General features: G+C 43.5%; 1 protein-coding gene across 2 annotated transcripts in view; it reads left to right on the top strand.

Annotated features, from left to right (window-relative positions):
- The window catches only part of PLCE1 (phospholipase C epsilon 1), a 266,469-nt gene that overhangs the window by 196,897 nt on the left and 53,518 nt on the right, over positions 1-16,054 (top strand). Inside the window, exons 9-16 of one of the 2 annotated variants that reach the window (XM_080687601.1) lie at positions 2,374-2,491; positions 3,306-3,414; positions 6,063-6,185; positions 6,272-6,408; positions 9,347-9,585; positions 11,474-11,535; positions 11,620-11,785; positions 14,962-15,069. In XM_080687601.1, coding sequence (XP_080543727.1) covers positions 2,374-2,491; positions 3,306-3,414; positions 6,063-6,185; positions 6,272-6,408; positions 9,347-9,585; positions 11,474-11,535; positions 11,620-11,785; positions 14,962-15,069 — 1,062 coding nt within the window. Of the gene's footprint in view, positions 1-2,373; positions 2,492-3,305; positions 3,460-6,062; positions 6,186-6,271; positions 6,409-9,346; positions 9,586-11,473; positions 11,536-11,619; positions 11,786-14,961; positions 15,070-16,054 lie in introns of both variants that reach the window. The other variant, XM_080687600.1, reaches the window with a different exon arrangement.

Here is a 16,054-nt window from a genome sequence, read left to right as displayed (position 1 = left end):
CCGTCCTCAAAGTGCGTTAGGAGCGGAGAGAAGGGGGATATAGGGCTGAGAGGCAGGCAGGAAAGACTTCACAGAGCAATTGACATATGGTTCTTGAAGGTTGTATAGGAGTTTACCAAACAGACAACACAGGGAAAAGCATCCTGGGCAGATGAGGCAACAGAGAGGCATGAAAGATGTGGCTTGTCCAGGGAAGCACGTGTAGTTCTGAGTTCATGCTCCAAGCTGGAGCAGGGGCTCTTTGGTGGGCAGGGAAGGCGAGGAAGGAACGGGGATCAGATTATGAAGATCTCAGAGGACCTGCTAAATGTGTTATCAAGAGAAGCAACCTAAATGTTCATCCATGAATGAAGGATAAAGAAAAGGTGATATAGACATACCAAGAAATATAATTCAACTTTGAAAAAGGAAGAAAATTATTTCATATGCTATAACATGGGTGCACCTTGAGGACATTACCCTAAGTGAAAGAAGCCAGTCACAAAGGGATGAGTACTGTGTGGTGCCACTCACATGAGGTACCTAGAGCAGTCAAGCTCTTAGAAACAGAAAGTAGAATGGTGGTGGCCAGGAGCTGGGGGGAAAGGGGAGTTGTTTAATGGGTATAGAGTTTCAATTTTACAAGGTGAGAAAGTTCTAGGAATTGTTGCACAACAAGGCACATATAGCCCTAACCAGTTTGGCTCAGTGGATAGAGCGTCGGCCTGTGGACTCAAGGGTCCCAGGTTCGATTCCGGTCAAGGGCATGTACCTTGCTTGCTGGCACATACCCAGTAGGAAGTGTGCAGGAGGCAGCTGATAGATGTTTCTCTCCCATCGATGTTTCTAACTCTCTATCCTTCTCCCTTCCTCTCTGTAAAAAAATCAATAAAATATATTTAAAAAAAAAAAAAGGCACATATAGTTCCCACACTTAAAATGGTTAAGGTGGTGAATTTTATGTTATACTTTCTATCACAATATAGACATATACACTGAGTGGCCAGATTATTATGATCTCTGAACACATAATAATCTGGCCACTCAGTGTATATCCTATATAATAAAAGGCTAATATGCAAATTGTCCCCTCGACCAGGAGTTCGACCAGCAGGCAGGCCGGCTAACTGCCCATGTCCCCTCCCCCTGGCCAGGCTGGCCGGACCCCTACCCATGCACGAATTCATGCACCGGGCCTCTAATATATACACACACACACTAGGGGCCCAGTGCACAAATTTGTGCACCTTGAAAGGAACTGTGGGCCGCAAGGCTGCGGTGGGCACAGGGGTGGGTCTTGGCCCATCCTCCACACCCTCGCCCCGGCCCCTCCTGCAGTGGCCCCTGGTCCCCTGTCTGTGGCAGCCCCGCTCATGCCGCCGCTGCTCCTATGCGCTGACGGCACCAGCCCTGCTCACGCCCTCTGACGGCGCAGAGCGATTGGGGCCAGCGCCAGCAGTGGGTGCGAGCAGGGCCGGCACCGTCAGCGGTTGCAAGTGGCGACTGCTGTCCCAATCGCCCCTCAGGAGCTGGGGGAGGTGGAGAAGCCCTCAGGTGTGATCAGGGCCGGCAGCCACCACTTGCACCCGCTGACAGCGCTGAGCAATCGGGACCAGCGCCGTCAGTAGGTACAAACGGGGCCAACACCGGCCGTGGGTGCGAGAGGCAGCTGCCGGCCCCGATCACCCCTCAGGAGCAGGGGGAGAAGCCCTGAGGGAAGATCGGGCGCCGGCAGCAGGTGCGAGCGCCAGGCAGGACCACGGTGCACAAGAGCAAAGAATTTTCAGTAACCACCAGAGGATGCCCCAGTGACAGTAACCGGCACCCCACCTTAGTCTGGCACCCCCACTCACCTGCTTCACCATCCCACCGCGGCCGACGCCGCCATGTTCCACGCGCACCCCCTGGTGGTCAGCGCACGTCATAGCTTGTTCGGTTGTTCCACCGTTTTGTCTATTTGCATATTAGCTTTTTATTATATAGGATAATAATCTGGCCACTCAGTGTATTTATCATTATTTATTACATATTTCATTATATACATTATCACTATAACATGATGATATATTTTCCCCAGGGTTGCAAATAAGAGGCTACTGATGCCTAAGTTGAACTTTATCTGCTTTATGATTCTGCCTCCACGTGGAGATTCCAGGGATCCCATGCCTCCTTGTATGGGCTCCCGCCGCTGAGGGGTGCTGCTGTATAGTGAAGGACAAATGGGATAATATTCCAGGAGAATACTGGGTCAGCCTTCACGTGGGTCTTTACTGGCTTCCCCAGGGGGAGGCAGCCTTGAAGGTGGGTCCCTCAGAAAATAGGGACCTGCCCGGACTAAAGCAGTGATAGAAGAGGAACACAAAATGGGAACCACTGTGCGTTTTGTGTTCCCAGGGTGAGAGTGGAGAGGCGACCGACGACGAGATGGCCACCCGAAAGGCCAAACTGCACAAAGAGTGTCGAAGCTGGAGTGGCTCTGATCCTCAGGACATTAATGAGCAAGAAGAGTCAGGTAAAGCAGCACAGTCCCAGCTGACATTTCTGTATGAGAAAAATACACATTGGGTTTAAATGGGAATTTAAGTGTGGTGGGCATTCTTAGCAGAACTCTTTATCTTGTTAAATATACTTACCTTTGTTTTAACTAGATGATGGAACCCTAGAGGTAGTTCTGCAAGCACTGTGCACTTGGAAGAAAATTCTCATTACTTACCTTGCCATTATTGACAGAGAATATTAGCCATACAGGATACAATTTGATGGGTTAGACCAGTGATTCTCAACCCCAGCTGGAAATTAGAGCTTTTAAAAATATATCTGGTCCAGCCAGGTGTGGCTCAGTGGTTGAGCGTTGACCCAGGAACCAAGACGTCACGGGTTTCGATCCCTGATCAGGGCATTATGCCCGGGTTGCGGGCTCCATCCCCAGTAGGGGGCATGCAGGAGGCTGCTGAACGATGATTCTCTCTCATCATTGATGTTTCTATCTCTTTCTCTCCCTCTTCCTTCCTCTCTGAAATCTATAAAAATATATTATAAATAAATAAATAAATATCCGGATGCCCTGTCCACACTCCAGCCACTGATTCAGATGCTGTGGCTGGGACCTGAACATCTGTATACTTTTTAAGCTCCCCCAGATGATTCTCATCTGTACCAGGGCTGAGAACCCTCCAGATGAGTTCATTCATCCGAATATATTGATGCTCCTTGTGTAGAAATTGCCTGCATAGAGTGATTTGCTCAGATATCCAGAAGCATCTTTGTTGTCTTTGATTCTGAGGGAAAGGGGGTCATTGTCTCTTTTCTGTCTTTCACGCTCACAGAGGCGAATGCCATCACAAGCCCGCCTAACCCTCTCCCTTCCAGAAGAGCCCACTCTCTGACCACGGCTGGGTCCCCCATCTTGGCTGCCGGGACGTCATCTCCCATCAGGCCAGTGTCCTCCCCTGTGCTGTCTTCAAACAAGAGCCCGTCCAGGTGGGACCTTAACATGATAAAACAGCAGGACCCCTCACAGCATTCGGGCTGTGTAGCAGGGCGTCTTCTTCCAGTGCTCTGTGGAAAGACTATATCTGATTTTGACTTAGCAGTGACATTGAGAACGGAAAGACCCCAAGTTTTTACATGCTCCTAATTTTCCTGATTTTATACCCCTATTTCCTCATAGTGCTATAATTGCTCCCAATTATTTGACACATCAGCCCCTCAAAGGGCAATAGTAACCAAATCTGAGCTGTAATTCTCCAAATTAGCACTGTCCAATATATAGTAGCCACTAGCCCAGGGCGGGGGGCGAGAGGGGAAGGCTATTTAAATTAATTAGAATTAAATAAAATTTTAAATTCAGTTTCTGACTAAATGCAATAAAAAATAAAGTTCCGTTTCTCAGTCACACTAACCACATTCAAAGTGCCTCAGAGCTGCAAGTGGTTGGTGGCTACTAGACTGAACCGTGCAGATACGGAACCTTTGTATCACTGCAGAGAGTTCTATTGGATGGCACTGCTCTAAATGAAGAATAAATTAAGTTTTAAAGTAAGCTACTTGACCCTTTGCTAATGGGTGAAATATATTTAATACTCTTCTTATATATAATAAGCTCTACATGTCTAGAGAAATGAATGTATTACAGCAAGTCTATGTTTAGATCATTTCAAAGCTGGTGTTATAGTAAATTATAAGGTCCATGCAAATTACAGATTTGGAACAACATCTACCCTCTCAGAAGAAATAATATTAAAATGAAAGCCTTCCAAAGGAATCGGAAAGCCACACCATCTCCCACAACCTCACACTAAAGTTTAAGAAATGCAGAGATTCCAGGCAGAACCGAGATAAAACAGGCACTCCGCTTTACCCGCGAGGGGAGTGGGAGGAGGAAACGGGTCTGTGCAGACGCTGGCTTTAGAAACATTAATTACACACACACACACACACACACACACACACACACACACACGCTACAGTAAATCATTTTTTAAAGGGAGCATTCTTTCACAGTGTGAATAATGAACACAATATAAGCTTTATACATCCAGATTTCTGTACTTGGTGAAACTGAGCCAAGGGTACATGGGAGTTCTTTGTGTCACTCTTAACAACTTTACCATAAGTTTAGGTATGTAACACATTTAAAAGCTACAAAGAATCAGAATTCTCTACTTTCTATTTCAGCCTATACAGCATCCTTGATGAACAAAATAGCCAAGTCACTGGGAGTAAATAGCCCTTCCCTTTATTTCAATCACTCATGAGCAGGAAAAGGAAGGGCAGAATAAGAGAGGAAAATATTTTTAAAGAGGTAGAAGTAGAGAAACTAACATATCAGACGCAAGATCACAGACGGACAGGCACCCCAGCCCACCAAGTGTTCTAAAACAGCAGGAAAAGACAAGGCAGAGGAAAAATCAGCCTGAATACTGTTAGAGGGCAGAAGCAAAGCTGAGCCCAGGAAGGGAAAGAGTAGACACGTGGAGCGTCCTGAAGTCAGGGGCTGCCCTCAGACAGCGGCTGGACCTGGAGCTAGAAGGAAGATAAACCACTTTATGGGACCTCCTTCCTCTACCTGAACCTCCACCCTCTACTTCCCACACACGTGGAGGACCAACAACCTTTCCCCTCAAAATAATATAAACCTAGCCTTTTGTAATACTCTTCCTGTAACCTTCAGATGTCAGCGCAGAATCATTTTCTGTGAGTAAACATTGTTAGCAGGATTAAGGGTAAACAGTCTAGTCATTACAATATTCTCTATACTTTCTTATATAAGTTGAAATATTTCTAAAGTGAAAAATAAAAGACAAAAATGAAAGAAAAAGAAAGATCGTGTTCATTGATTTTGTTAACAACCAGTCAAAACATTTCTCATATTATCCTGTCAGGGAACCAGTATAGAACGTTAAAAAAAAATAAATAAATGTTGTGAAATAGCCAGACTGAAGTTTTGATCTAGTTGACTGATATTTTTATACTGAATAGATACAGCCTTGGCAGGTGCAAATATAATCCTAGACAGAATTGGCCTCTTTCCATTCTTAATATTTTTCTGACTCACATTTTCCATTAGTATTAAAAGCCCTTCCCTGCATTCATCTAAGAACTGGTTTAAAAAGGACAAAAAGAAGACATTAAGACATTCAAGCCATTCTTCTTAAATGGGTTTCTGTAATTCAGAATATAGAGGAAAAACATGCATAATTTTCCATAAGTTATAATCTAGTAATTTGGGGCTCTTTTTTTTAAATGACTTTTCTTCAAAGACACATTTACATTCCCCCCGTATCCTCCCTCCCCACACTGGCCTGTGATTTCAAAGAACTGTTTTAATTAGTGGAAGCATATTAACCTCAGCCTTATGTCCTTATTAAATAGTCTGTAAACATGAAGCCATTTCAATGTCTCATATGTTTGACCTCCTCTGACATAATATAGATTAATTTTGAGAGGAATGAAAATAGCCTCCACCTTAAATGACTTGCAGTCCATCTTTTTGGTCCTATTGCTTAACACGAGAGCATCCGTTGGGGCAGAAAGACAGACATGGGCCCGTCCTGCCCATTAAGGCCATGTTTCTCTTGCAGTGCCTGGAGCAGCAGCAGCTGGCACGGCCGCATCAAAGGAGGAATGAAGGGCTTTCAGAGCTTCATGGTTTCCGACAGCAACATGAGTTTCGTTGAATTTGTGGAGCTGTTCAAATCCTTCAGGTATGGCACGCTTTCTCCTGACCCTTTTCTCAGCCCCACATTTTAGCAGCAGTGCTACATGCGAGGCGTTTTCATTCCTCACCCAGTGTAAGGAGCCGCAAGGACCTGAAGGATCTCTTCGACCTCTATGCCGTGCCCTGCAACCGGTCAGGCTCTGAGTCGGCCCCGCTCTACACCAACCTAACCATTGACGAGAACACCAGCGGTCTTCAGCCTGATCTAGGTTTGTGCAACAGTTTAATCTTTCCCTCAGAGATCTTTCTATCTGAGAAATCAGAGTTAGAGATCCAATCACACGAACCTTCAGCCTGCCTCACATGGCCTGCTGCTACCTGGAGCAAGGCGAAACATTTGGAGAAATTTTTTCATGGTGTCATTGGCATTTGAGTCGAGGAAATTCGTCATTGTGTCCACGTATTTCAGGACATTTAACCAGTAGAGCCCTCCAGTCCTGCTGGCAACCGGAACCTCTTTCCCGCCCATTTCCACATGTCCCCTGGGGTGTGGTGTGTCCCAGTTGAGAACCACTGGTCTTTTCCCTGCCTACAGGCAGATGGGTGCTCAGCCACAGGGTGGGGGTTGTCTGCCCTTTAGCAACGAGCGTCTGTAGTGACCTCAGCAGAGCACTGCTGTCTGGACACCCAGGACATTTTCCCGAATATGTAAACCAGAATGTCTAGTTCTGTCCCACTCACCACCACCAGCACCAGCACCACCCATGCATTCTTGCTGGAAAATATCACAAAGAAGCAAAAACAAAGTGGAAAATATAATCACAACAAAACAAAAACAAAGTCCTCTTTTATGCAGTTGCTTTTTAATTATTTAAAACCTATATTGTCCTTAGCTAAGAATATTAACCTTTTTCAACTTTAGTCATAAGATGTGCTAACTATGGGTTAGTGACTCAGTTACACTTTTTAAAAATGTAATGGGCTTTTTTTTAAGAGCAGTTTTAGATTTACAGAAAAATGGGTGCAAAGAACAGAGTTCGCATATTCTCTGCCCACATAGTTTCCCCTGTTATTAATATCTTGCATATGTGTTACAGGGAGCCAATATTGATATACTATTGATATACTATTATTATTATTGATATACCATAGTTTGCATTAGTGTTCACTGTTTGTGCTGTACATTCTATGGGCTTTGACATAAGTATAACATGTATTCACCATTACCATGTTACAGAGAATAGTTTCACGGCCCTGAAAATCCCCTGTGCTCCATCTAGCCATTCCACCCACCTCCTTCTGACCCCTTGGCAACCACTGATTTTTTTTTTTTACAGTCTGCATAGTATTGCCTTTTCCATAATGTCATATATTTATGATCACGCAGTACATAGCCTTTTCAGACAGGCTTCTTTCACTTAGCAATACACATTTAAGGCCCCTTCATGTCTTCTCATGGCTTCATAGCTCATTTCCTTTTATAGCTGAACTAGAGGCCCGATGCACGAAATTTGTGCAAGAGTAGGCTTCCCTCACAGCCCCGGCTTCGTCTGGAAGGTCATCCAGAAGGACATCCAGTCTAATTAGCATATTACGCTTTTATTACTGTAGACTAGAGGCCAATGCACAAAATTCGTGCAAGGGGCTCGGCCCTCGCAGCTGCAGTGGCTTGCCTCAGCCCTCACAGCCCTGGCTTCGTCCGGAAGGTTGTCCGGAAGGTCGTTCGGCTGTCCGGTCTTATTAGCATATTAAGCTTTTATTATCATAGATAATATTCCATTGTGTGGATTTATCACAGTTTGCTTAGTCATTCACCTATGGAAGGATTCCTGGTTGTTTCCAAGTTTTAGCAATCCTATATAATAAAAGGCTAATATGCAAATCAGCTGAACGGTGGAATGACCAGTCGCTATGATGCGCACTGACCACCAGGGGGCAGACGCTCAACACAGGAGCTGCCCCCTGGTGGTCAGTGTGCTCCCACAGGGGGAGTGCTGCTTAGCCAGAAGCCGGACTCACAGCTGGGGAGCACAGCGGCAATAGCGGGAGCCTCTCCCGCCTCCACAGCAGCACTAAGGATGTCCGACTGCCGTCTTAGGCCCACTCTAAGCCGTCAGTTGGACATCCCCAGAGGGCTCCTGGACTGTGAGAGGGCGCAGTTCGGGCTGAGGGACACCCCCCTCCCCCGAGTGCACGAATTTCATGCACCGGGTCTAGTGATAAATAAAGCTGCTGAAACACTGTGTATAAGTTTTAGTGTGCATGTATGTGACTTTTCACCTCATGTGGGTAAACACCTCAGAACGCAATTGCTGGGTCGTAGGATGAGCCCATAGTTGGCTCTGTGGGAACCAGCCAGGCTGTCTTCCAAGTGGCCACAATGAACATGTCTGGCCAAGGTGGTGTCAGTGTGGTACCACTGCAGCCTTGTGTAAGATGGTACAGCCATTTCGGAAGGGAGTTGAGCAGCTCCTTACAAAACTAAACGTTCTCTTACCATACCATCCAGCAATTGTATTTCTTGGTATTTACACAAATGAACTGAAAACCTATTTTCATTCACACAGAAACCTGCACACAAATGTTGATAGTTACACTTTTATTTCGTTAATCTTTATTGTTGAAAGTATTACTTATGTCTCCTTTTTCCTCCCTTTGACCCCTTCTAGCCCGCCCCTCGCCCCCACCCCAGCTTTCACTATACTATTGCGTGGGTCCATGGGTTATGCCTACAAGTTCTTTGTTTAATCTCTTCCCACCCACCCACCCTCCCCTGCCTTCCCTCTGAGATTACACAGGGAATAATTACATCTTTAAAGTACAGAAAAACTGTAATTTTAAAGGTTCATCTTCAGTCTCTGAAAATATAAAAATATAATAGTTATTCTAAAATCTAAAGTTCAAATTCAGCCTAAAATCCCCAATTGAATGTATGTTTAGTTCCCCTCGAATACCAAAGCTCATGGGCTTTCGAGGTCATCGATCTAGCTCTCTCTTAGTTTCTTTTACTTACTCATTGATTCCTTTTTTATCCCTATACTCTGCAAAGCCAGGAATAAGCAGTGAGTTTGCTGGCTTGTTTAGACAGAATGGTGAAGAATTTCTCTAGCTTAATAATGCCATTTATTAAGCACAGGTATCTGTCAAATGAACTTTGTGAAAGATGCTGGCTCGTTTGTCCATGTTCTATGGGTGATTCTGTTTCAGATTTGTTGACCAGAAATGTCTCAGATTTGGGGCTGTTCATTAAGAGTAAACAGCAGCTGTCAGACAACCAGAGGCAGATCTCTGATGCCATTGCTGCTGCAAGCATCGTGACAAATGGCACTGGAGTCGAGAGCACATCCCTGGGCGTGTTTGGGGTCGGCATACTTCAGCTCAATGACTTCCTAGTGAACTGCCAGGGAGAACACTGCACTTATGATGAAATCCTCAGCATCATCCAGGTATGCACCTGTTTCGTGTGCACACTTGTGTAAAGCCTCTGACTCTTCTAATTAGTTTCTGCTAAACATTTATTCTTTCCATACTTCTTTTCCAAAGACTCTTTAAACTTGGGGCAGAAATAGAAGGGGGTTGAGGTGTTTTTTAAATACCAAATACGTAAGTGTTCTTTTTTTAAAATATATTTTTATTGATTTCAGAGAGGAAGGGAGAGGGAGAGAGAGATAGAAATATCAATGATGAGAGAGAATCATCAATTGGCTGCCTCCTGCATGCCCCCTACTGGGGATCGAGCCCACAACTCAGGCATGTGCCCTTGACCTGTATCGAACCCGGACCCTTCAGTCCACAGGTCGATGCTCTGTCCACTGAGCCAAACCAGCCAGGGCCATAGTGTTCTTATTTAACATATAATTAACACAGGTCCCAAGCCTTCTCTTACTCAGTGACTATTAAAAGGAATCAGTACACAATTCCTTCTTGTTTTAGCACATGCAATAGAATTAGTAGTCTAGGTTTTCAACCTTTTTAGTCGTTTAGCAAATATTTGTTAGACTGCTACTATGGGCCTGGGTCTGTTCCAGGACCTGGGAATATAGTAATACATAAGATCAAGATCTGGCCCTCCACACAGCTTATATTCAAGTGGGTGAGGCAGACAATAAATGAATAAAGGTAGAGGGTGGAGCAAAAGTGGGTTTACAGTTGTTTAAATGGAGAAAAATGCAATATTTAATAAATAATAATACAGGAATAAACTCTGCTTCATGTAGTTACAACTGTAAGCCTATTTTTGCCCCACCTTGTATAATGTAATTTCAGGTAATAATATTGGGTTCTGGAAAAGACTGAGCAGAATAAGGGGATGGAGTGGTGCAGGAAGGCTGAGAGGAATAAGCCAAGGCCACTCTGAGGAGGTGACACTTGGCTGAGCCCTGGATAAGTAAGCTATTGAAGGTCCGAGGAAAGGACATTCCAGACAGGAGCCACAAGTTCAAAGACCAAGGCAGGTGCGAGCTCAACATTTATGAGAAACAATAGGAAAGCTGTGTCATGGGAGCCGCATAAGCCAGAGGGACCACAGTAGACACAGTTTCAGACACGTAGGCAGGGGCCCAGCCATCTTGGCATTTAGGCCGCGGTGAGGAGTTTGGCTTTAGTCCACGACAAATGGGGAGCTGCTGGAAATTTTTGAGCAGCGGAGTAATGAACATGACATGATTTCTGTTTGTAAGAGGTCCCTCTGGCTCCACTGGAGAATGAACTGTGCTGGGGAAGGAGTGGAAGCAGAGACCTAGCAGGAAGCTTTCCTAAGTAACCAGGAGGCTGCAAGGACAGGGTGGTAGGAGACAGTGGGATGAGACCGTTCGTGGTGGCTGCGTCACATGCAACAGAATTAGTCAAGGTTTTCAATCTCCCTTTTCAACTGATTGGGAATCAGTGGATTAGCTCTCCAGCGACTGGGTTTGATCACTGGAAATGCTTAAAATGTCCGATGATTATCACATGCTGGGTGCTCACTGTAATATCATCGAGTACAAGCACTGTACAAAGCGCCCTATGAGAAGCATCCCATTTCACCTCTCACCAGCTCTATGGTAGCTGGTGTTTTTAATCCCCATTTTCACCTGGATAAAGTGATACCATTTGTTTTCATATAAATCAGCCTTATTCTTTTCTCTTAAGTAAATATGCTTCGTATAATAAACTCACTTGTAATAAATGTTTTCTTTTTAAAAAAAAAATCTACATCTTACCACTACATAGCTAAATTAGTTCAAATATTTGGTTTAGATGTTTCCTGATGAAAACAGACAGTTTTAAAAAATGATGTGGTGTTTCCCCCCTTAGATTCCTTTACCTAAATACACTTTTTTGTATTCCTTGCAGAAGTTTGAGCCTAGCATTAGTATGTGTCATCAGGGCCTAATGTCATTTGAAGGATTTGCAAGGTAACTTTTAAAATATCTTTTGCCCAATCATTTAAGAGTATATCTTTTTCCCATGCGATCCTAAGAAAATTTGTTTCCTCCTAGGTTTCTCATGGATAAAGACAACTTTGCTTCGAAAAATGATGAATCACAGGAGAACATTAAAGAATTACAGCTGCCCCTCTCCTACTATTACATTGAGTCTTCACACAATACCTACCTCACAGGCCATCAGCTCAAAGGAGAATCCTCAGTAGAACTCTACAGCCAGGTACTGAGAAATCCCCTTGGAATGTACTTGTCATTAAACCTTATTTATGTAACCCCCAAAGTCACAAAAACCTGACCCAGACTCCTGTGAAGAACTCAGAAACTACTGCATGTGAAATGTGAGGAAACATGACGTGTGGGAAAACAGCCTATACGTACAGTTGTTTTCTTTACTGCTTTTTTGTTTTGTTTTTCCTCGCTATCTATACTTAACCTTTATTCTGGGCAATGAGAGAAAAAAAAGCATTTGAGACTCATAGCTTGTAGATCCTACTTAGTCTGACCTACTCCTACTAAAATTAGATTTTCCCATGGGAAAGTTATCTAATTGTTTCCCTAAATGCTAAATAAATCAATATATTGTAGTGGGAAAGCATAGTAGAAAATTCAACTCTCTCTGAAGTTATTCCCAAAGTATTGGTTATTATGCTTTGCAATTTGTTAGACAATCAATCCATCCCTATGGTAACCAACTTAAGAGGGAGTGATTTGCCCAGACTGTAGGCACTGTTCCTATACACTTAATTCATGGGCAATTCAGTAGGTTCTCTAGACTAGAAAAAAGCACATCTTTTTGACTTAAACATCCAACTCTCAATGATCTGCATGTCAGTTGCCTCCCTGTTATATTTTCTGCAACTTCCTCATGTCTGCTGCCTGTTTTGTGAGCGCCTGCAAGAAGAGGTAATCAATCAGGAAGAAGAAGCTAGGTTAGTTCCAAGGAGTACAGGGTGCCCCCCAGAATTGTATGCATACTTGGAATAATTATTCATCCCAGTGGATTAAATCTGAACAAAAGCATCAATTGAGCTATCAGCTGTTAAGTTTTATACATTTTTTGGGGACACCCTATGTAAGTGTGTGATTGAGCTTATGGGGAAAGGGTGGAGTCCAACTGTGAACATTCCCATTGTATTGTTTACACAAACCCAGCAGACCCGAGAGTCCTTTGTTCTCCAGATTAGCTCAGATATTCCTTCTGTCCCAGAGTTTATCTAGTATGAAATATGTGCTCTAAACTCTAAAAGCTAAGTGGCTTTTATTATGAAATGAAGACCTGTCCTTAAAATAATGATTTCCGAAATAGAAGTGCTGTGAAGGGGCCTCAGCTGCTGACACTGAGATGAGCAAGCAGTAGAGCAGAAGGGGTCCCATGCTTGCCCCACTGCAGCTGAAGTCCTGCTCTTTTATGAGCTGTGCATATTGGTCCTGCATTTGCACAGAGAATTCCAAGGTTCAAAAGTCTGAAATTTATTGTTTTTTTGGAAGGGGTAGGGGGAATGAAGACAGAGAGAGAGTATTTCTCCCAAGAAAATAAGCAAAGACCAGTGTCCCAACTTTTATTCCTACTTCATTTTCCTACTTGATTTCAAGGTTTTTCTTTAACTCCTTAACATTATACCCCAAGTGAGGTTGTCGCAGCTTTTGAATTAGGCGCAACAGCCCCTCAAATAGACACACAGAGGTGCTTAAACCTAGTATGAGTCTCCCTTTACTTTTATTTCTCACCACTCCCTCCCTCAGTCCTTCTAATTACTTCCTAGCATTACTCTAGGGGTCAGATGGGGACTGAGAGAAAGCCCTGTTTTCACCTGGAATCGCCAGCTCTGGTTTTCCTTTGCTAGCCATATACGGACGGCTTAAGGTCATGCAGACCTTGATAAAGAGCGCTAGTCTTTTCATGCTGAAAAATCACCCCATCTGCTGCAAGGCAGTGAACGTTCTTCCCAGTATGGCAGGTGAACCACAGAGATGAACAATCTCGTGTATCTGCTGTCATATTACACAACAGTTTTCAGCCCCAAGCAACACACCTCCGGGAACTCTAGCTGCAGGAAGAAGCTGAGAGCTGTGAAATTTCAGGCCACGGAATAGGTTCCACCTGGGAAGATGGGTCACCCCGGAAGACTGAGTGCTGCATGATGTGCAGTGGGAAGGATCTAGAAAATAATTCATACAAAAATATTAAAATAAGAGGGATTCCACTATCAGTTTTGTTGCAGCAACTCTACTGGCCAATAGCCCCCGGTTTTGGAGTGCTGTCACATGGTAATAATTATGTGGATTCTCACATCAGTGACTTGGCACATTTGCAGATATATCATGCTCTTGGCATGGGTTACCCTTTCAATACCCTTTCAAGAGTGTCCTAAAATACAGTCTGCTGATAGATTCTATGGAGGAAGAGGTTGCTTCAAGCAAACAATGCAGAGCTGCAACCCACACATGTCAGGAGCTCTACTTCCAACTCTAGGTCCAGGATAGCAAAGAGGTATCATGTCAACTGATTCATTGGTAGTGTTTCCTGGAGCACTTTGCCAAAGAGGTTGTGAGATAACATATCAAAGCTTAGGGAGTAGTCCAACCAGTGTGGCTCAGTGGTTGAGTGTCCTGCTATAGGATTAGACAAAGTCCTTGATAACTCCTTGCTTATACTCTTCTTACATGCTACATGTTCATAGCAAATGCATTAATCAGCCAGTGGCAGAATTTGTATCTAAATGAAGATTTTATCCTGATTGGTTTCATTTAATAAAAGTTAATTAAGGCCTGGCTCAGTGGGTGTGGCTCAGTGGGTGAGCATCAACCTATAAACCAGAAGGTCACGGTTTGATTCCTGGTCAGGGCACATAGGGTTGCAGGCTCAATCCCCAGTAGTGGGTGTGCAGGAGGCAACCGATCAATCATTCTCTCTGATCATTGATGTTTCTATTTCTCTCCCTCTCCCTTCCTCTGTGAAATCAATAAAAAGATATTTTTTAAGTTAATTGAGGAATCAGTGGCCTCATCTCCTCTAGGCTGTGGCATCACCTCCACTGACATCTGCCTAGACAGAGCCCCAGCCTGGCTCTCTCAGTTCAGCATGTGCCATGTATATATAGCTCCCTTGAGGGACCAAAGTTGCTGGGAAAATGGTCACATGTTTTTGCTATCAAATTTACTTTCCGATGGTATTCAGCTCTGGTAAGCACTCTTTCCACCTTAATCTGTCCTCTGCCTTCCCGACCCCTGATGAGTTGTGGCCCTTGGCCAAACTGCAATGTTTATTTTAGTTCCCATGCCCTTCTGCTTTAGCCCTGAATGTGAACACTGATATATAGAATCACGTGCTGGGTTTAATTTGAGGCTTTTTCTCCATTCGCTTATCTGGGGTGGATTTTTTCATTGATCACACAGGTCCTCCTGCAAGGCTGTAGGAGCGTAGAGTTGGACTGCTGGGACGGAGATGATGGGATGCCCATCATTTACCATGGACATACACTGACAACCAAGATCCCCTTCAAGGTGATGCTTCATAGCTTTCTTTAAATCAAATCTCAAAGAGTCATTATCTTCATTTGCCACTTAAATCAGTGACTAACACATTGTACCTTAGGTCGAGGGTTCTGATCCTTGCTCTGAAGATTCCACAGCATTTACAGTGTTATGTAGGCTGCACGCATGTTCATTTTTCTGAGAATTGATATAGAACTCTATTAGACCCTCATTCAAACAAAGTTTAGTTACCATTACCTTAAGTTAGTTTTCACATAATAATACAGGGGTTAACAAAAGTAGGTTTACAGTTGTGAGTACATGACACACAGTTTATTCTTGTAGTACTTATTTGTATTATTTGTCTTTTTTTCCAAACAAACAACTGTAAACCTACTTTTGCTTACCCCTGTATTGTTGTAATTTTTACATTATGTGATGATATATAAAATTCAAGGGCTGTTCCTTTGCTATAGGAATTAAAGGTCATTTGTCCTGCTGTCCTGCTAACAGAGGCCAACAACTTATGTTAAGAGATGATTCAATAATTAACATTATAAAGCAGTGAGAATTGGTTCCACTTGGGGAATTGGTCACCCAGGAAGATTGGTCTCATTGGATTACTGTTTCAAATTCTAAGTAGTTTATTAGTTCATTGTGTAATTACTATCCTCATTCAGAGGGTCTTTGGCTGTATAACATCATTTTTCTCTGAACTGTGGCTTGTCTGGAAAAGATTATTATTTCTGTCATCTATGGAGATAATGGCTAAAATGCATTTTCTCTTTAACTCATTTCCCTATTCAGCCTTCTTAAAAACCCCTGTACTTTACATTGAGGGGATTGGAAGTTGATAATTGTGTTTACATATTCACATAAATATATGTGGTGTGTGTCTCATTGCGCCAAGTAGATTATAAACTCCTTGAGAGCAGGAAAGTATCTTATGCTTACAATTTTTGATGCTATAACTAAAATAATGTATTTTACCTACATTATACGCAATATAAATATA

The sequence above is a fragment of the Plecotus auritus genome, assembly GCF_963455305.1.
Source record: "Plecotus auritus genome assembly, chromosome: 9".
Classification (NCBI taxonomy): Eukaryota; Metazoa; Chordata; class Mammalia; order Chiroptera; family Vespertilionidae; genus Plecotus; species Plecotus auritus.
This window is presented reverse-complemented; position numbering and strand designations above follow the sequence as displayed.